Source organism: Pezoporus occidentalis, unplaced genomic scaffold (assembly GCF_034315485.1).
Source record: "Pezoporus occidentalis ecotype Australia unplaced genomic scaffold, CSIRO_AGI_Poc_V1 ctg274, whole genome shotgun sequence".
NCBI lineage: Eukaryota > Metazoa > Chordata > Aves > Psittaciformes > Psittacidae > Pezoporus > Pezoporus occidentalis.
Window position 1 is genome coordinate 173,527 of NW_026914653.1, and position 19,811 is coordinate 193,337.

The following is a 19,811-nucleotide window of genomic DNA, read 5'->3' on the forward strand; positions in this document are numbered from 1 at the left end:
AAAGCATCCTGGTTCAGGGAAGTGCCAGTGCCAGCGGTACTGGGGACACCGGGGTGATGGTGCTGGGGGTGACGGTGGCTTGTCCCTGGGGAGCACGGGATGAGGATGGAAAGGGCTGAGGCAGCCAATGGGGAGCTAAAGCTAGGAGGGAAGTGGGGATTTTCCAACCTGGAGAGGGCAGGGAACTCGGGAGCACGGGGTGGGCACCCACGTGAGTGTGGGGGTCCCATGCCCACAGTGATGACCCCAGAGCTTGCCCCATCTCCTCCAAAGAACAAGAAGCATTTAGAGCTCAGTGCAGTGCCCCGGAGATGTGTGTGTGTGTGTGTGGGGGGTACCAGGGTGGCAAAAGCCCCCCCAGAAGTTACACTGCGAACCATGACCCCCCCCCAGGCTCTGAGCTCGGTAGGATTTGCTAATCTCCAGGCATTGTTGGCACTCAGAACAATGATTTATTGCATGTTTTGCCACAGCAAGTACTTTCCGAAAGGCCAAGCTAAGTTTACACCGGAGCTGCCGGGATCAGATAACCACTGCCTGGCTGCTCCCTCCGTCCCCGTCCCTCCTGCTTGCAAAAGGACATCATGACCCCAGGAGGACTTCATCTGCTCCTATGTGCTGCAAGGGAAAGGTGACCACGGGCCACGAGCAGCAGGAAGGGAGCACTGATGGGGTGCCCCCTCCTGCAGGCAATGGGGTGGGATGCTGGTCCTGGCCTGGCTTGCAGGGAGACGAGAGCCTCAGGTCACCCTGCCGGGGACAGCAAACACCGGGTGCTGGTGCCCGGCCTGGCCGTGGCCACCTCACCAGGGGTGTTAAGTTCAAGCAGCTTCTCGCCTTCGGTGGCAGCCAGGGCTGGGTGCCCTGCACGTCCCAGGGCATTCCTGCAGTGCTCCAGCAGCCCCTGAGATCCCCAAGGGCTTTACAGGTGTCGGGTAGGAAGGATGCTTCTGGCCATCGTCTCCCAGTGGGATCCCGGAGCATCTCCAGCCTGTGGGAGGGGTGAGCTCCCTCTGCACCGTGGAGCAGGTCCCTCGATCCAGCTTGCTGTTTGAAAGGGAAGTGCTCCTGTCTCCTAAGGGTCACTTGGGATCCCCCCGGGCCCTGTCTGCCACCCTTGTCCCCAGATCCTGCCACCTCCTCACCCCAAGGAGGTGGGGATGAGCCCATCACATGCAAAAACCACCAGCAGCCTCCGCTCTGGCCATTGCTGGCCCTTGGTCAAGGCAGGCTGGACGGGGTGGCATTCCCTGCTGGAGTGTCCCTCCTGCCTTAGGATCATGGAATCAACCAAGCTGGAAAAGCCCTTTCAGCTCATCCGGTCTAACTGCTCCCAGCACTGCCAAGGCCACCACTGACCCACGGCACTGAGGGGGTGTGAGCACTTGCAGGGACGGTGACTGCAGCCCTGCCCTGGGCAGCCTGTTCCAATGCCTGAGCACCCTCTGGGGCAGGAATTGCTCCTCAGCTCCATCTAAACCTGCCCTGGGGCAGCTTGAGGCCGTTTCCTCTTGTCCCATCCCTTGTTCCTTGGGAGAAGAGACTGATCCACCTGGACCAGGAGGATGAGGATGCAGCATCCTCTTCCACAGTGGTTTCCTTGCCTGTCATTTGGTCAAGAGATCAAACCCCATTTGTTCTCCAAAGCCCATGTGCTGGTTCAGCTGCTCTGGAAGTGCTTTGGCGTGATGCTTCCTCCAGGGAAGACACAGGGCTGTCACTGCGCTGAGTGGGCACAGTAGAGGTGGGGCAGGGCAGGTGCCCTGACCACAGCAGCAGGCATCCTTAAGCACACCTGGGCCACATCTGGCTCTGGGTACACCAGGGACCTAAGGACCAGTCGCGGAGGGGACAGCATCTTCCCAAAGCTTGGCGCCGGATCTGGAGGGTTTCAGCCGGACCCAGGCGCAGGCTGATGGAATGTCCCCATGATGCTCCCTGGTGGCAGTAGAGAAAGGGTGCAACCCCGAGCTGCTTTGAATTCCCAATTCCCTGGCACCTGCAGGGGCTCACTGGGATCTGAGGGTAGCGCAGCCTCTCTCACAGCATCTCCAATCCAGCCAAATCTCTCAGGGACACAGTAGGGAGGCTCCCAAACAAAGGCGCTAGAAAGGGACGTGGGATGGGTCCGGGATACGGGGTCCCATCAAGGAAGCAGATCCCGTCTGCTTCGGAGCATCCTGGAAAGGACCAGCCCTCCTCAAAGCCCTCAGGCACGGCAGGGTGCGGGGTGCCAGCCGCCACCACGGCTTGGGAATGTCCTTGGGATATCGGGTGCCCCGTCCCAAGCACAGCTGGTCCCAGAGGCTGGAGGGGTCTGGTCCCGGTCTGCTTGGATGCTTTGAGGCAGGGAGGCTGTGGTGGCGGTGGAGCACGGCGGTGTCCGGCTGGGAATCCACAGGAGGTGGGGAGGAGGATGCAGATAGGAAGAGGAGATGGGGAGAGCAGAGGGAGAGGAGGAGCCAGGTGAAAGCATTGGAGGCAAAGGAGGGAGGGTGTGGATGTGAGAAGATAAAGGAGGAGCTGGGAGGGGAATTGGAGGTACCAGCATCAATGTTGGTCCTGCAGGAGGGACTGGAGAGGAGCAGAGCAATGGTTTTGAGGACATTTAATGGTCCTTCAGTCCCTGACGGAGCTAAAGGGATGCTGAAGTCAAGTGGCACCAGGAGGGTGTGCCTGGGGATGTAACTGGCCACCAGCACCGTGAACCCTGACGGGGGTTTCAGTGCCTTGAAGTCCTCATATCAGGGCTAGACCCCCTCCTGGGGACCAGCTGGCTCTGCCTGGGCCCGTGTGCATGGTGAGGCTCTGAGGGGTGATGGTTGCCCCTGCGCAGTGGGAAGCAACCACCCGGGCTCCCCGCTGATAGCAGATGCTGAAGAAATCCAGTGCTGGTGCTGCTGGACCCTGGGGCTGTGCTGTTTCCTCTCCCTTCTCTCACAGAGCCTCGCAGCTCCCCAGTGTTCAGGCGTTGGCTGCATCCCCTGGGTACCATGTCCTGCATGGGATGGCCAAATGTGGCTTGTGACCCTGGGGCTTTCTGAGCTTTTGGAGCAGGAGGGAAACCCCAAGCTGCTGCTTCAGCCTTTCCTCGCTGCAGAGCAGGACCAGGCTTTGTCAGAGCCTTATTGGCATCCCCAGCTGCTGACCCCAACCCTTGGTTGAGGTGACTCCGGTCGAGCTGAGGACATTGGGGCTGGTGAGGGTTCTGTGCTTGCTCTCCTAGGTAAGGCCCTGCAAATGGGAGGCAGAGCAATGCCTGGGGCTTGGCATCACTGCTGGGCACTGGGGACGCAGGAAGGGGGCTGATGCAGTGCCAAGGTGTGTGAGAGCTGCTGGCCCATCGCGTCCCATCCTGGCCGGTGCTGGAGGTCACCGCTCCTGCCCTGCTCAGAGCCTGGTTCCAAGGGTGCTGCTCCATGTTGTGCCATGGCCATGGTGTGTGATGGCCCCATGGAGGGACCTTTTTGGCTGGGAGCAGGGGGTGGTGCCACTCCATGATGGGTTTCCAGGGCACTGACTTCCCTGGCTCAGCTCCCAGTGAGGCACTGGGCAAACCTGGGGCATCCCAATAGTTCCTCTGCTTCCCTTCCAGCCTGGAGGTGAATTGTCCCATCACAGCTCCAGGACAGCACCCCAAAGAGGCAGCTGGTTCTGGGTGTTTGGATCCATGTGTCCTACCCTCACCCTGCAGCTCCTCATCCCAGCAGGTAGGCGGGAGGTTGAGGCACCCATGGTGCGGCTCCATGAGCTGACGCCGGGGGACCTGGCGGTGGGTGACCCTATTGCTCACCCTGACTGGTCAGAGAATCATTTTGATTAGAAAAGACCCTTAAAATGGCTGAGTCCAACCACAAACCTGGTGCTGCCAAATCCACCACTAAACCATGCCCTTAAACACCGCATTTACGTGTCTTTTGAATGTTCAGGTGTTCAAGGCCAGGTTGGACAGAGCCTTGGGTGCCATGGTTTAGTGTGAGGTGTCCCTGCCCATGGCAGAGGGGTTGGAACTGGATGATCTTAAGGTCCTTTCCAACCCTAACTGTTCTATGATTCTAAATGCCCTTGGGGATGGTGACTCCATCACATCCCTGGGCAGCCGGTTCCAGGGCTGGGCAACCCTTTTGGTGAAGAAAAGGTTATCAGTGACTCGGTGAATCAAGCTATGGTGATGCTGAGTGCTGGTGGGGTGAGCTGGTGTGCAGCCACACGGCAGGGATAACTGGAGTGGCTGGGCACTGTGAGCCTGACTTCTGTGCATGGTAAGGGATGGAAGCATGGAATGGTTTGGGTTGGAAAGGACCTTAAAGCTCCTCCAGCTCCAACCCCTGCCACGGGCAGGGACCCCTTCCACTAGAGCAGCTTGCTCCCAGCCCCTGTGTCCAACCTGGCCTTGAACACTGCCAGGGATGGGGCAGCCACAGCTTCTCTGGGCACCCTGTGCCAGCGCCTCAGCACCCTCACAGGGAAGAGCTTCTGCCTTAGATCCCACCTGAACTTCCCCTGTTTCAGTTTGAACCTGTCACCCCTCATCCCATCACTACGGTCCCTGATGAAGAACCCCTTTCTGGCACCCAACAGGATGCCCATCAGGACCTCGGAGCCGCTGCTGCTGTCTTCTTCACTGATGTCTTTTCATTGCCTGCCTGTGTTTCCTAGGCCAGACAAGGACATTCCAAAGCAATAACTGCTTAACCCCCCTGCGCCAAGGTGGGAGAGGGGTCGAGCCCCAGCTCGGCCCCAGCAGCCCCTGCCTGGAGCCATTGCTTTGGGGTGAAGTAAGCGTCCGCTTGCGTGCCCTGCACCAAGTGGAAAGCTTCTGACGTCCCAGCCCAGCTGCTGCCGGCCCCGGCCTTGACTCAGCACGCTGGGAATACCGCGGTGACACAGGGAGCGCTGCTGGAGCCCTGACGTGTGCTTCCCGTCCCACCTCCCCTGCTTGCATCTTCCCTTCCCATCTTGACCTATCCCCCCTGGCCGGGGGACAGGCAAGGGCAGGAGCAGGGGGGAGCAGCTGAAAGGAGGGGCTGGCCCCACACAGGAACCGGCTCCAGCTTCACCAGTGACCAGCAGCAATATCATGGGATCATTGAAGGGGCTGGGTTGGAAAGGACCCCAAGATCATCCAGCTCCAACTCAAGTTCCAAGCCCCTGTGTCCAACCTGGCCTTGGACACTGCCAGGGATGGGGCAGCCACAGCTTCTCTGGGCACCCTGTGCCAGCGCCTCAGCACCCTCACAGGGGAGAGCTTCTGCCTTACATCCAACCTGAACTGCCCCTGTTTAAGCTTGAACCCATTCCCCCTTCTCCTCTTGCTACAGTCCCTAAAGGGAACGTGTGCCAATGCCATGGGGACCGCTTTGGCTGGGAGCCCCCAAAGGGGTTTGGGAGCCTTCTTTCTGCTGAAATCCAGGGGGTTTGGGCATTTTCCTGGCCATTTGTGGTGTCTGCCATGGACTCGCAGGGCTGGATGTGGCCATAGGGAGGTGCGGATGGTCCCTGGTCTCTCCGGCTTTGAATGGTTTAACTCTGGAGCCTCATCTCTGGAAACCTCTAGGATCTGCCCCACATCTTCTGCCTTCCCACGTGGACACACATCTGCTGAGGTTTTCCTTTATCCCACCCAGCAGGTCTCTGGTGCTCTGATTCCCTTTATGGCAATGCTGGGTGAGTGGGCAGGCCTGATCCTTTTGGGGTACAGCAGATTTATCTCTTTGCAATGGCGTCCTGTCAGTAAATCCAGCTGGAAGATGACCCTGCTTCTTTGGGGGGGCCTTGAATAACAGTGGCATGAGGAGGACCTGATCCTTTAAGGAAGAAAAGATGCTGTCGTTCTTTAGACCTGTATGTTACCTGAGAGAGAAATCAAGCAACTTTTCAATGCTGTTGTCAACTGGAATTGAGGGTCACAACCGATTTAGAGGAAGAAGCAGCTTCTGTAGAGATCTTTTCTCACTGGACCACAATGAATATGCTGTATTTCAGCTAAATCCTGCAATCTTTGGAGTTTCAGGCAAAACTGCATCGATATTATCCTCACCAACACTGCAATGTTCAACCTTCCCAGTTGCCTGCAGGAGAACCCCACTCCCATCCTCCACAGTGCAATGGCTCAGTTTCTCCCTCCCCATCGTGCAGCCACAAACGAAGCCATCGCAGTGCTAACGCAACCTTCGGCTCCCGAGTGTGTCCCCTCAGGGAAACCCTTTGCCTTTGGCCTTGGGGCAGCCTGCCCCATGCCTTTGTCATCTCCAGCAGGCTCATAGCGTTTCCATGCTCGAGTTTGCTGGACATCCAACGTTCTGGCTGGCAAGGTGTGAATAAACGAGATGCCTCCACAGCACAGTAACGTGGCCCAGATAAGTACGGATGATAAACCCTGTTGATTCACTTGCCCTTAACCTCTGAGTCATCTTGTGAGTCAACAGAGGGAACGGCACCCAAACGTCACCGAGCAGGTTGGAAAACTCAGGTTCTGTTCAGATCAAGAACTTTGAGCCAAAGAATAACATTGGAACCCTTTTCCTTTTATGTTTCAACCCCACACTCTCAAATCAGAGAGGGATCCGAGCGCTCATTTCCTTATGGTCTGGAGTTTAGGTGTTGATTTGTGTATATTTGTTTCTAAGAGCTCTTTAAATTGCTTTTCTTCACCCCAAATCAAAAGAAACCTGCTTTTTTTGTGAAGTGTTTTTGGTTGGAGGAGGCATTCTGATGGCCTTTGGGAAAGAAAGACACATGGAAAACTGATGAGCGCAGTCGATGGCTGTGGGAGCCTGGACATGGCCTCCTGTGAGCTGAATGGAAAAAGTCAGTCGGACGTGGGCAGTGCGGATGCTGAGGGGTCAAGGAGGTGCCAAGATCATCCAAGATGGGATGGCTGGAGCTTATCCAGCCATTCTCTTTGGTGCCAGCGCCACCAGGGAGCCGAAGGCAGCTGGATGGGGACAGACGGACGGTGTCCCCAGCCCTGCATCACTGTGCTGGGCAGTGGGGCTGGCTTCTCTGTGCCACATGGTTCATGCCATGGTTCATGACTAGAACTCCGACCCCTCCAAGCTGTGCCGGGGAGCAGGAGGGACTGCCGGTACCCATCTGTGACCCCCAGGCAGCAAAACCAGCCAGAGCCCCATGTTAGCATCTCCTCCTTCAGGGAGCTCATCTCTCAGGCATCCCTAAGGCATTTTGGGGAAGGAGGAGCCGTTATTAGTCATGTTCCTGCTTACCAGTGGAAGTAATCGAGGAACATCTGGGTTATTGCATTGTTTTGGAGGCAACATGCCCCCCCCCAAAGGCACTGATAGCATCTCTCGGTGTCCCGGCTTCATCCTGCTGCCAAACGCTGTATCCGAAACAACCAGGGGAGGAAAACTGTGGGGCTCAATGCAGGATTAACAGGGAGGATTGGGGTGGGGGGAAGGCAAGTGGGGTGCAGGGTCAATGGGGCAGCGGGGGGAGGACTAATGGGGACAATGGGGGAGGTGGGAAGCCCTTAGCTAGAGAGGTGTTGGTGCTTGGGGACAGGAGCCATGTCCCTAAGGAAAGGTGACCTGGCTCTGTTCGGTCCCGTGCGAGCCCGGGGGGGTTGGGAATGGCAGGAGGGGGGCAGGACCATGTGCTGCAGCCCCATAGGAGGGGGTAGTGGTGTGCTGCTGAATGTGCAGGTCCCGGGTGGCTATTCCTGGCGTCCCCGCCTGCGCAGGCAGATTGGTTTGCAGGGAGGTGACAAGTGCCAGCCAAAGCCTATAAAAATCCCCCAGTTCTGGCTCAGTGACCTGGTTCCCCCCTCCCAGCTCAGCCAGCCCGGAGCAGAGAGCTTCATTCCAGAGCAGAGACCCCGGCTTCGGTGCTGAGATCCCACATAAGAGAGAGAGACTTGGTCTGGAGCAGGGACCCCAAAAGAGAGCGGAGATCCCGGAGCAGAGACCCCCAAACATCCCCTTCTCCAGCCCCCAGGCTTTGCAGCAATGACCGGGAAAACTGCAGCTCCAGCCACGAAGAAGGACACAGCCCCAGCCCCAAAGCAAGAAGCAGCCCCAGCCCCAAAGCAAGAAGCAGCCCCAGCCCCAAAGCAAGAACCAGCCCCAGCCTCTGAAGACCCCTCAGCCGCTGAGCATCCCCCCGCTGCAGAGCAGCCTGCAGCCCCTGCCGATGAGCCTGCTCCTGTCCCCACAGCAGAAGCAGCTCCAGCCCCTGAAGAAGGCTCCCCGAGTGCTGCAGCTGAACCCCAAGCCCCTGAACCTGAGAAATCAAAGGGAGGTGAGGATGGGACCGGGCACTGGAGCTGGGGTGGGAGGGATGCAGGGCTTGGAGGGGATGTGTGGGGCTGCTGGAGGGAAGGGATGGAGGGTGAAGTCATCAAGGTTGTTTTTGCAGTGGGGTAGGGCTGGGGGTTACAAGGATGGGGGTTCGGAAACCAACATGGACTTGGGTGGTCGCCCTCCACCAACCCTGGTACTTGCGATCCCGTTCTCACCACTGTGGGTTTATTCCAGCTCCCCCCAGCTCCCCCTTGGCCTTGGCTGTGGAAGAAGTGAGTGAAAACTCCATAACGCTGACCTGGAAAGCCCCGGAGCAGACGGGCCGGTCACACCTGGATGGATACGTGGTGGAGATCTGCAAAGATGGAAGTAGGCTTGGGTTTTGCTGCTGTGTTAGCGCGGAGGCACGGGACGGAGCTGGGCAGCACCCGGCAGCGTCTCCCTGCGCACCCCTTCCCTTTCTCTGCCCAAATGGGTTCATTTTTAATGGTCTTTTGGTTTTCTTCCCCATGGAGGAGATGGGATTCCCACTGGTGTTGGTGTCTTTAACAGGGGGCTGGACTGGGTTTAACGTCACTGCTATCCCCAGCTAGAGGGTGGAGGAGAGACCAGCGCACCCACTGAGAATGGTCTCTGATAACTTCAGCTCTGCAGGGACCTGGGGTTGGGATGGTTTCTCCCACGTTTACCCAAAAGGAAGTGCAAAAGAAATGGGAATAAGGTGGGAGGATGAGGGACAAAAGGATCCTGGGGAGTGTAAGAGCTGCTGGTGTGCATCAGCAAGCAAGCCCTGCCCCAGTGGGCTGGCGCTGGAGATGTCTGGAAGGAGGATGGAGGTGGGCTGGGGGGTGGCAGCAGTTATCTGTGGTTCTCTGCTTGCATTGCTCATCTGTAGAATAAGAGAGGTGGATTCGACTTGGGATTTGGGCATTCTCTTGAAGCCCTGCCTGGCTTTGGGGTGAGAGCCATCTGTGCAGCTGGGGGGGTCTGCAAGGGGATACTGAGGCTGGTGGGCTGGGTGCTGCATGAGGATGGAGTGGTCTGGGAGACCAAAGTCGTCCATGAGCCTTGGGGAACTTGATGTGTGACCCTTGGTGTTTAGCCTGTGGCAGGCACGATCCATGCTTGCTTAGCTATGGGAGGCCTTCACCACTGGGCTGGGGACTGGGCAGGTAACCATGGCTGGATGGGATGCACAAGGAGGCCCTTGTGTGGGACAAGGAGAGATGCAGCCATTCCTGGAGGATGCTGGCTGATGGCCACCCAAAAGACTCAGTTTTGGATGCTCTCCTCGCTTGCTTTGGGCTTGGTTGGTGACAGGAGAGCTTTGGTCATTCAATGGTAACCACATGGGCTCCAGGAATGCTGGTGCAATGCCCTGGTTGGCTAAAACACGGTGAGATTTGAGTGAGGGCTGGTTTGGGTGAAGGGAAAGAGGAGCTGGTGGGATTTGGCTGGTCCGATGGCATTGGCAAGAAACCCTTTTGGTCCGAAGGTGCCCATGGTGGCTTAGCACAGCCTGGCACACTGGGTTGCTTTAGTTGCCTGCCTGGGACACCCAGTCCTTGTGACTGGGGCAATCTGTTTTCTACCTGAGAAGCCTCCTAAGAGGTTTGGTGCATTGGAAGGATGAGCTTCTGCCAGCATTCCCTACCCTGTGCTCCTCGGCACGGTGGGGTGGCCAAATCCCCCCTAAGATAAATCCCTCAGCCTTAGGGAGCGGATTCTTCTCCTCTGGGTTTCACCCCTGTGGCTCGACCCTGCTCTCCATGGTGTGTGTCTGTCTGTCATTGCACGCCTGAAGCGCTCTGCTGGCTTCATCCTAGGTCCAGACTGGACAGCTGTGAACCAGGAGCCTTTTCTTTCCACCCGGTACACGGTCCAGGACCTCGGCTCCGGTGACAAGATCCATGTACGGGTGAAGGCTGTCAGCGCCTGCGGTGCCAGTGTCCCAGCTACTCTGGAGCAGCCAGTGCTCATCAGGGAGATCCTCCGTGAGTACAGCTCCCGTCGTGTGTAATTCCAGTGTGCTTTGTCAGCAGTACAGAAAGGGACCGTAAAGCTCCTCCAGCTCCAACCCCTGCCACGGGCAGGGACCCCTTCCATAGAGCAGCTTGCTCCAAGCCCCTGTGTCCAACCTGGCCTTGAACACTGCCAGGGATGGGGCAGCCACAGCTTCTCTGGGCACCCTGTGCCAGCGCCTCAGCACCCTCACAGGGAAGAGCTTCTGCCTAAGAGCTCATCTCAGTCTCCCCTCTGGCAGGTTAAAGCCATTCCCCTTGGCCTGTCCCTACATCCCTTGTCCCAAGCCCCTCTCCAGCTTTCCTGCAGCCCCTTTAGGCACTGGAGCTGCTCTCAGGTCTCCCCTTCAGGAGCCTTCTCTTCTCCAGGCTGCCCCAGCCCAGCTCTCTCAGCCTGGCTCCAGAGCAGAGCTGCTCCAGCCCTCGCAGCATCTCCATGGCCTCCTCTCCACATCCTCTTGTGTTGGGGGCCACAGAGATGAACCCAGTACTTGGTCCATCCCTGCAGCAGGTTGCAACCCAACCTTTGACCAAGGTGCTCTTCTCAATAGCTGTGTCCAGCTCCCTTGGGGTGGGATGGAGAAGCTTCCTGACCTCAAGACATCGATCATGCAGATGGCAAAAGCTTGGGGGACGAAGGGCACAAAAAGCCGAGCCACATCTTCCCATGGGAAGCCCATCTCTCCTTGGCCGTGTTTACATCCCCAATGTGCCATCACACACACATTGGGCAGCTTTGTTTAGCGAAGGAAAGTCAGGAGCTGGTAGTCTGGAGCATGGGAACTTGAATCATGCTGAACTCGCTAATGACTTGCTCCCATGCTCGGCAAGACTCGCATTCCTCCCGGGGTGCTTCCCATGTGCTGAGCCATGAGTTCAAGGCTGGTTTTCATTTCTCAAACAGCAAGCGCAGGCTTATTTTCCCCTTACAAGGAATTATTAATGCACAAGTTTGCCTACCAGTCAAAGAGGTTTCAGCTGCTTAAAAATGGGGGTAACAATAACAAATTATTCCAGGAACATCAGCTTTTCCTAGGAAAAGGCCTAGAGATGATTATCAGCATCTGGAAAGGGTTCTGCAGGGTCCGTCCTCTCAGCCTGCAGAAGGAGGTGAACCTGGGTTAGTGCTTGGTATCTGCTGCTGTGTTCACCTCCACATCTCACAGGCGTCCCACCATACCTTGAAGCTTGGGGAAACTGAGGCACGGGGGACTGTCATGAGATGCCAAATACACAGCTCATGTTCCCACTTCTAGTCCTGTGCTGCGCCCATAGGTTCTTGCTGCCTGAGCTTTGTCCTAGCCACATGCACCAGCTGAGAGGTGTAAAACCCAAAGGACCCCCCCCCAACTTGCTCTTGCTCCATGCTAGTGGGGCCTTTTCTTCTCTCTTTGCTTTTTGCCCACCCATACTCCTCATCAGCAAGCAGCATGCTCTGCTCTTGCATTTCACTTGCAACGCAGGCCTGTGCTCACCGCCTGGCTTTGCTGAGGACCAAAATAGCCCTCAATGTCCCTCTGCCTCCCTGTGTCCACCCTGGTGTGTTGGGTGCATGGATCTTCTCCTCTGTGCCCCATCTGTTACCTTCTGGTCTTCACATTGCACCTCTCCCTGGTTCATTTATAGCATCGCGGGGGGGTTTAAACAGCAATGATTCCAGACAGCAGAGAGTTTCAAACCAGGTGTGATGAGTGGGGTTGGGAAGCAGAGTGAGACAGCCAAAGGTTCATTGTGAGCATCGTGTTCTTCAGGTTGCTGGGGCAGCAATGGTGCCTTCCCATCACCTCGGGCAGCCCTCTCCAGCCAAGCCGGCCGGAGCAAACACCCATGAATTAACATTCCTCCTCTCGAGGTTGGGTTTCTCGGCCCCGCTGAGATGGATGAGCCCAAGTGGCAGCATCCGTGCACGGATCCCTGCAGCGAAAGCAGCGCGAGCAGAGGAGGGACCGTCTCAGCTGTCGGCGGGGCCATCTGGGACCGCTGGGCATCTCCCCAGCCCACCGCCGCCGCTCCACAGCTGTTGAGCCATTGCTCAGCCCTGGTTTAATTCTGGCCGTGCCCCCTCCCCAGAGCTGAGCTCCAGCACGTTTAATCCAGGCACAGACACACAGCTCTTTTACGAGGGGCTCACGTAAAGCCAATGCCTCTCCGTCGGATCACCCGGTGGCGCTGAGCCGGTAGGGTTACACGGCTGCTATTTTCACCCCGGGAAGGAGACACACGCTCCATCAGCATTCTCCAGTGGGTTTTTTGCTTGTCTTTGTTATGTTCCCTTGGGGACGTTAGCCTGCGCTTTAAGCCTTAAGCTTTGCTGTGGATAACCACGCACCACCTTGGTCTCTCCATGGCCTTGAGTGAAGGTGGAGGCTTGGGAAAGCCCTGTCCTTGCTGGAAGCTGGGTTCTCAGCCTCTGGAAAATGCTTTCTGAGTTGGGGGAGAAACAGCTCCTAGCTGGGAGGTGCTGTCCCCTGCCTTGCTGCCTGTAGGCTCTGCTGGGGCTCTTGTGGTGAAGCCCATGTGGGTCTCCATGGCTTGGCTATAGTGAAGGAGGTGAGTGGTCCATTGGGTTGGTGCTCTGGTATCTCAAGGATGGTTGTCATTCGGAGGTGCAGGCTGGCACAGCCCTGCAGGGAAGCAGGCACTGTCCAGGTGATGAGGAGGAAGAGGGCTGGGTGTTTCTGGGTGGGATTTCTCAATGGCCAAGCAGGGGGATGTGTGGGGTGGCTCAGCCAGTGGGAGGCTGTGATTTCCTTGGTCCCATGACATGACTGTGCTGTCCGCAGAGCTCCCGAAGATCCGCATGCCCCGTCACCTGCGGGAGACCTACGTCAGGCATGTTGGGGATGCTGTGAACATGATGATCCCTTTCCAGGTAGGTGGACAGGTTGGGATGTAATCCCCCAGGCTTTTTCACTGCAGGCTAGCTTCTGCAGTGACTTTGATAGATGCTATTGGCATGCCTGGGGCCAGCTGTGGGCTGGCTTGTCCTGGTGCCTATGCCTTATTGGCCAAGGGTAGGAGATGGGATGGGAACTTCTGTCCTGTTCCTGCCTGGCTCCTGTTTTTCTCCTGCTGAAACATGCTGGCCAAGCAGGGGGAAGGGAGGCAGAAAGCTGCCCCTGAGGTGAGGGCCATGTCCATGCCATGTTGGGAGCCTGCACTGGCCATGCTCCAGGCATGGATTGCTGAATTCAAGAGCCCCTCCTGCTAGGCTTGAATTGCCTGGGGTAGAATTGAGTTGAACTTGGGTTTAGTGCCTGAGAAACAGGAGCACAGCTCTGCCTACCATGCCCTGGGCAAGTAAAGCTGGACTTGCTCGGTGAGGACTTTGGGAGACCAGCACGTTCCAAGCATCATCTCTGGAGCCTTTGATGGATTCCATCAGTGGGGCTGGCAGGGCTTGGCTGTGATTTCTTCCCTGGGGACTGCTGCTTGGGAGAAGCCAAACCCAGGTCACTGCTGCCTGGACAAAGCGGGGTGGCTCTGCCCACCCATCCTTCCCAGCAGGACCCATTGTGCTCGAGTGGCTCCTAACCAGCCTGTGCGGGTTGCTCCAGGGAAAGCCGCAGCCCGAGGTGATCTGGACCAAGGGCGGGCAGCCCCTGGACACCAGCCGCATCGCCATACGCAACACAGAGAAGGACACCATCTTCTACATCCGCGAGGCGCAGCGCGGGGACTCGGGCAAGTACGAGCTCACCGTGCGGATAAACGGAGCGGAGGACAAGGCCGTCCTGGACATCCGAGTGATTGGTGAGGCTGGGGATGGGACCCTGTAGGGGCTCGTTTTTTGCCCCTTGGTTAAGGGATAGTTCTTGTTCTGGGAGGGATAGGACAGGGCCAGCAACAAGGGAAGGGATTTTGGGGTTCTTCTTCCAGTGGGATCTTCTACAGGATCATAGACTCAGAATGGGTTGGGTTGGAAAGGACCCTAAGTTCATCCAGCTCCAACCCCTGCCACGGGCAGGGACCCCTTCCATAGAGCAGCTTGCTCCAAGCCCCTGTGTCCAACCTGGCCTTGAACACTGCCAGGGATGGGGCAGCCACAGCTTCTCTGGGCACCCGGTGCCAGCGCCTCAGCACCCTCACAGGGAAGAGCTTCTGCCTTGGATTCAACCTGAACTTCCCTTGTTTCAGTCTGAACCCATCACCCCTTGTCCTATCACTACAATCCCTGATGAAGAGCCCCTCTCCAGCATCCTTGTAGTCCCCATTGAGATACTGGAAGGTAGACATGGAGGTGAACTCCTCTGGTTGGGGATACAGGATTTCTGCCAGCTCATGCCCATTACAGATTCTCATTCCTCATTCTGCTGCAGCTGGGTGAGAAGAGATTAAAAGTGATGTGCAAGGGATGCTCAAGGCACAGCATGTGGGGGGTGCAAATTGGGATGCCACCCTATGACGGTTTGTGCTTGCAGAGCTGCCGGGGCCCCCCCAGAACCTCAAGCTGGTGGATGTGTGGGGCTTTAACGTGGCCCTGGAGTGGGCCCCACCGGCGGACAACGGGAACTCGGAGATCAAGGGCTACATAGTGCAGAAATCCGACAAGAAGAGCGGGGTGAGTGCTTGCCCTCGGGATGCTCTGATGGCTGCACACCCCCGCCTGCCCCAGTGCCTTCTCCACCCCTTGGCCCGCCTGCCTTTCCTCACCCCTCTTCTTTCGCCCTCCCAGAAGTGGTTCACGGCCCTGGAGCGCTGCACCCGCACGAGCTGCACCATCTCCGACCTCATCATCGGCAACACCTACAGCTTCCGCGTGTTCGCCGAGAACGCCTGCGGGCTGAGCGAGAAGGCGGCCGTCGCCACCGCCGTGGCCGACATCAAGAAGACAAGTAGGGACAATGCTCTGCCTGCGGGCTTGGGGGTGGTGGGGGGCGAGAAGGGTCCTGTCCCTGCCTGGGGCTGGTGGGGCTTCCTGGTGCTGTGGTGATGCTGCTGGGCTGGGCCTCAGGGTGAGTGTGGAGGGGGTGAGTCTGGGCGTCTCCTTCTATACCTCCGTTCTGCTCTGGAGAAGGCTTGTGCCATGGTTGGTTTGTAGGAGGGATCGAGGACATCCCTAAGGTGAGATTGAAGCAGGAGGGGTGAGGAACAGCCCTGGCTTTGGCCCCGCACCTCAGGACCAGCAGGGGAAGAGACCTCTACAGTGGTCCCACTGAGGAGTCCAAACCAGCATCCCTAAGCTCTGCCCTCCCTCCATCCGTTTCCATCCTGGTCCCTGGTAGAGCTCACAGTGAGGTGGGGTCTCTGTCACTCTATCTCCTATGCACTGAAGGATGGAGTAGGAGACGCAGAGCGGGGCCTGGCCTGGGTCTGACACCCTGCACATAGCATGCATCGTGGTGTTGGTTTGCAGACTGGCATCTCCCCTGGCCCCTGCAGGGGTTTGGTCACTAACATGGTACGGTTGGATGAGAAGGAGTTTACAGACAGAGTTGGTCTGAATTGAAGTCTGGGTACCCAGGTCAGGCTAGATGCTCTCTGGCTTATTGTGGCATCATAGAATGGTTTGAGTTGGAAGGGACCTTAAAGATCACCCAGTTCCACCCCTTATGTGAAGGAGCAGAAGTATTTTGGTGTACCTTGGACCACATGGCCATGCCCCATGTGGTCAGCCCAGGAGCTCTGCCTCAACCTAGAATGAATTACTTCCTTAGAAACTGCTTACCAGTCAGAGAAGATCCCCCAACGGGACATGATGGAGCCTCCAAAGTTCACCCAGCCCCTGACAGACCGAATCACCACCCGGGGCTACAACACACATCTCATCTGCTGTGTCCGGGGCTTCCCCCAGGTCAGTGGTTCCAACGTGGGCAGCATCACCTCTGCATTCGGGCAGCCACCAATGGGGGTTTTGAAGGTTGGATGGAGGTGTTGGGAGACAGTTGGTCATGTTGGGTTGGGGTTGGATGAAGTTAGGGGGCTGCAGCTGCCCTCTAAGTCAAACTAGGGAGAATGCGGGGTGTTTCTGTGTAGAGATGGGAGACTGATCTTGATTCAAGCCAAGCCCTGTTTCCTTCTGCACTGGGAGAAGAAGTGTGGGGCAGTTTTTAGGGCTCAAGAATGGGATATTTAGCTCTTCAAACTACTTCCGACTATGAATCCCACCATGGCCACCAGCTTCAGGCAGGGCTGAGGCAAAGGGAGGTGGCTGCATTTTGGGGCCAGATTTCTCTTTTCTCTCCCTGCTTTAAAGAAACAAATTCTGCTGCTTTCAGCCCAAAATCATCTGGATGAAAAATCAGATGGAGATACGGGAAGACCCCAAATACATAGCTATGATCGAACAGGGCGTCTGCTCCCTGGAGATCCGCAAGCCCAGCCCCTTCGATGGGGGCATCTACACCTGCAAAGCTGTAAACGCCCTGGGGGAAGCCTCAGTAGACTGCAAACTGGATGTGAAAAGTAAGATTGGCTGAGGAGATGGAGGAGCAGTTCTCCTTGCCTGCCTTTTCCTCTTCTGGCTTTCACATTGCTGTGGTTTGTCCCTGTTTTGTGCTGATCCTGGTGATGGAGGAGCCTAAGAGCATTGGGAAGCCGTGTAGAGGTGGAGCTTCGGGCTTCTTGGGTTTATGGGCTTGAAGCATCTTGAAATCACCTTCCCCCATGCATGGCCAAAAGTTGGGGAAGAAACCAGAAACTGCAGAGCCAAAGGACCAGGCTGGGACAGTCGCTTGCTCCTCACTGCATCCATCAGCACTTGTGTCCCAAGACATTTGCAAGCCATGCATGCGGGGACTGTGCTGAACCCCCCGCTCTTGGCACCTGGGTTGTTCTGATTTATGCCTCGGGATCCTGCCCAGACTTTCCAGCTCACATTTCCCTGCTTCAGCAGTGTTCCCAGCCCAGCCCTTGCATGGAAGTGCCCTGCTTTGGTCCCCGCAGACGCCTTCTCCTGTGTGCTCACCATGCAGGAGGATGCATGCCCTCCACTCTTCACATGCTCTTCACGTGGTGGTGTGTCCTTAAACACATGCCATTGTTATTATTTCTCCTCCTGTGGCTTCCCAGGATGTGCTTGCCCCAAGACACGCTCTGCCCTACTTCCCAGGCAGGAAGGGCTGCAGTCTGTCAGAGCAGCCATGCAGGCAGCAGGGTGAGGTTGGCCAGGAGGATGAGCTTGGCACTGTGCTGGGGACACCCAGACTGGGATCCTGGGGACAAACTGGCCAGGAGCAGGCAATGATAGTGCTGTGTGTGACTGCTTGGAGCGTGTGTTCATAAGTGCGTGTTGGTGTGCACATGAGTAGGTTGGTAGTGCCCTGGCTCACTTTTGGATGTCAAAAGGGGAGTGAAATGAAGGGAATTCATGGAGTTTATACCTCCTGTGCTCTCCTGCAGTGCCCCAGTGAGGACAGATCGGAGGGCAAGATGAAGAGCAAGGTAGGTCTGGGTTGGGGCTATGGGATGGAGGGAGGGTGAATCACTTCAGTGGGGATGGAGTGGGATTGAGTGTCCTGGATTAGCCCTTGTCAGCTGTTAATGGAGCCTCCAGCTCCATCCCATTGCTGTAGATGCGCTGGTGGGGTGGGATGCAGCAGAGCCTGGGTGAAACTTGTTCCTTTGAAAGGTGGAGGGAGGGCTGCAAATGCGGTCATGAGGATGAAGATGCATGTGGAGACTGGTGTGCATGGGAGATGCATGGGCAGCAGGGCAGGCAGGGCTCAGGGAGCTGGGGCACCAAGGGGTGGATTCACATGGGGACAGGTACCGGGGCTGGGGGCAGCTATGAAGTGGGGCTGTGGGGTGGAAAAGCAGAGTTAAAGGGAAGAGCTGGGCTGGGCTTGTCTTGTATTAGAGCCATGGCTGGGATGTGGTTTCCCATCTCACCCCTGACCACTGGTCTCTTGGCAGCGGTGCCTTCACAGGACTCGGATCTTGTTCCTTTACCCCAGGTGGATGCTGGAGCTGCTCTGCGGTAGCATGGGGCATGGTGATGCTCCTGGCCGTGGCCTCTGCTGGCCTGCCCCATCCCTGGCTGTGCTCTGGGGGATCCTGCACTGGCATGGACCTGCCATGGCATGGTCCTCTCTCAATGTGTCCTTAGCTGTGACAATAAAACAAGCCCATCTGAGGGACTTGGGTCCTAATAAGAAAACCCACACCGCTCTGTCCTGCTTGGTGTGGGGTTGGCTTGGATAGGGGAGGTAGAGGGAAAAGTGCTGCTAGGGATGCTATGGGCTCATATAGCATCCCTCTGAACCACGGGTGGAGGAGATGGGTTTTGAGCTGGGAAAGAAAGGACCAGCTTTATAAAACACATATGAATCACAGATTGGTTGGAAGATCGTCTAGCTCTAAACCAAAAGCAACTCAACAAGGAAGAGGGGCTTTGATGGGGAAAAGTTTCCTTCTGGAGCTGGGAAATGATTCTGGCTGGAGGGGGGAAAAAATAGGAACATCAAAACTGTGTCATGATGATGCCTCTTCATCAAGCACAATTTCTTTACCCACACCAGCGATTCAATGATCCAGCCATGTGCTGCCACCAGCATCCCCTCCCCATGGTGTGAGACGGTGGGAGCAGGACATGGTGATGTGTTATCCGGAGGAGGAAGAGGAGGAGGAATGGACGTGTTAGCTGCTGCTCGCTTGTGTGCAGAAGGAGGAGTTGTTACTTACAGCTCGGAGACAGCTCGGGTCAGATGCTGTTTGTTCACAGACAGAGCCATCAACTTGATTGAGTACATCGTTATAGAGGGGTCAATGCGGGGTCCACCTCCTGCTCCAGCACAGCCTCCCTCGAGGGGTGACAGACGAGCTCTCCCAGGTCCATGATCAGCTTGGTCATGGAGCCAGACATGGATCCTGCCCTCAGCCAGATCCCAGCAAGCAAATGTGGGTGCAAATCCAGCCCAGGCATCCTCAGACCTGACCTCAGCCCCAACTTGGTGTCACTGGTGAGCAGGAGCCAGGCAGTGCCTATGGCTAAAATAGATGGTTCCTCCTACAGCCCCTCTGCTTTGGCCCCATCTTTGTCATCTCCGTGCCCAAGCTGAAGTCCAAGAGGGTATTGCTGTTCCCAGGGGCTCAGCACTGTGTGCTCCGGACACGGTTTCCACCATCAGAGGGCATTGTTGGATTAATTTTCCCCCTGTAAGGGGTCAAGGGGAGAGTTGGATGCTCACTTATGGAGGTGGTCAGGCTTAGCAATGATGCCACCAGAGGGGATGGAGGTTGTGGTCCCACCAACAGGACGAGAGCAGGTCTTTCGCCGACATGCTAACACCCAGCCATAGACACTGATGAGGATGTCCTGGCCCCCTTGATATCCCTGGCATCTCGGCACGTGGGAGCCTTGGAGAACAGGGTCTAGGAGCAGGCTGTGTTAGATGTGGGCTTGCTAATACAGGGGAGAAGCAGCATCTCCAAGACTGTCTCATGCTGCACACTCTGTCCTTTCTAGTTCTTAATATAGTTCTATGAGGCAAAGACTTGCATTTGTAACCCCAAAGGGGACCAGGGTGGGTAACAGCATCCACTTTTAGTGAGCCCTCCCTGGGTAAGGTCTAGAGAGCACGGAGTGGAA

At 56.8% G+C, this 19,811-nt stretch overlaps 1 protein-coding gene across 1 annotated transcript; it reads left to right on the forward strand.

The window, feature by feature from the left end:
• Positions 1 to 7,761: 7,761 nt before the first annotated feature.
• On the forward strand, positions 7,762 to 18,380 carry MYBPH (myosin binding protein H). The gene is made up of 11 exons (XM_062624878.1): positions 7,762 to 8,259; positions 8,496 to 8,630; positions 10,088 to 10,255; positions 13,066 to 13,154; positions 13,840 to 14,035; positions 14,704 to 14,843; positions 14,958 to 15,117; positions 15,940 to 16,076; positions 16,501 to 16,687; positions 17,624 to 17,665; positions 18,137 to 18,380. Exons 1-10 carry the CDS (start codon positions 7,968 to 7,970, stop codon positions 17,632 to 17,634), a joined length of 1,515 nt encoding a protein of 504 aa, XP_062480862.1. The 5' UTR covers positions 7,762 to 7,967; the 3' UTR covers positions 17,635 to 17,665; positions 18,137 to 18,380.
• The last annotated feature ends 1,431 nt before the right edge of the window (positions 18,381 to 19,811 follow it).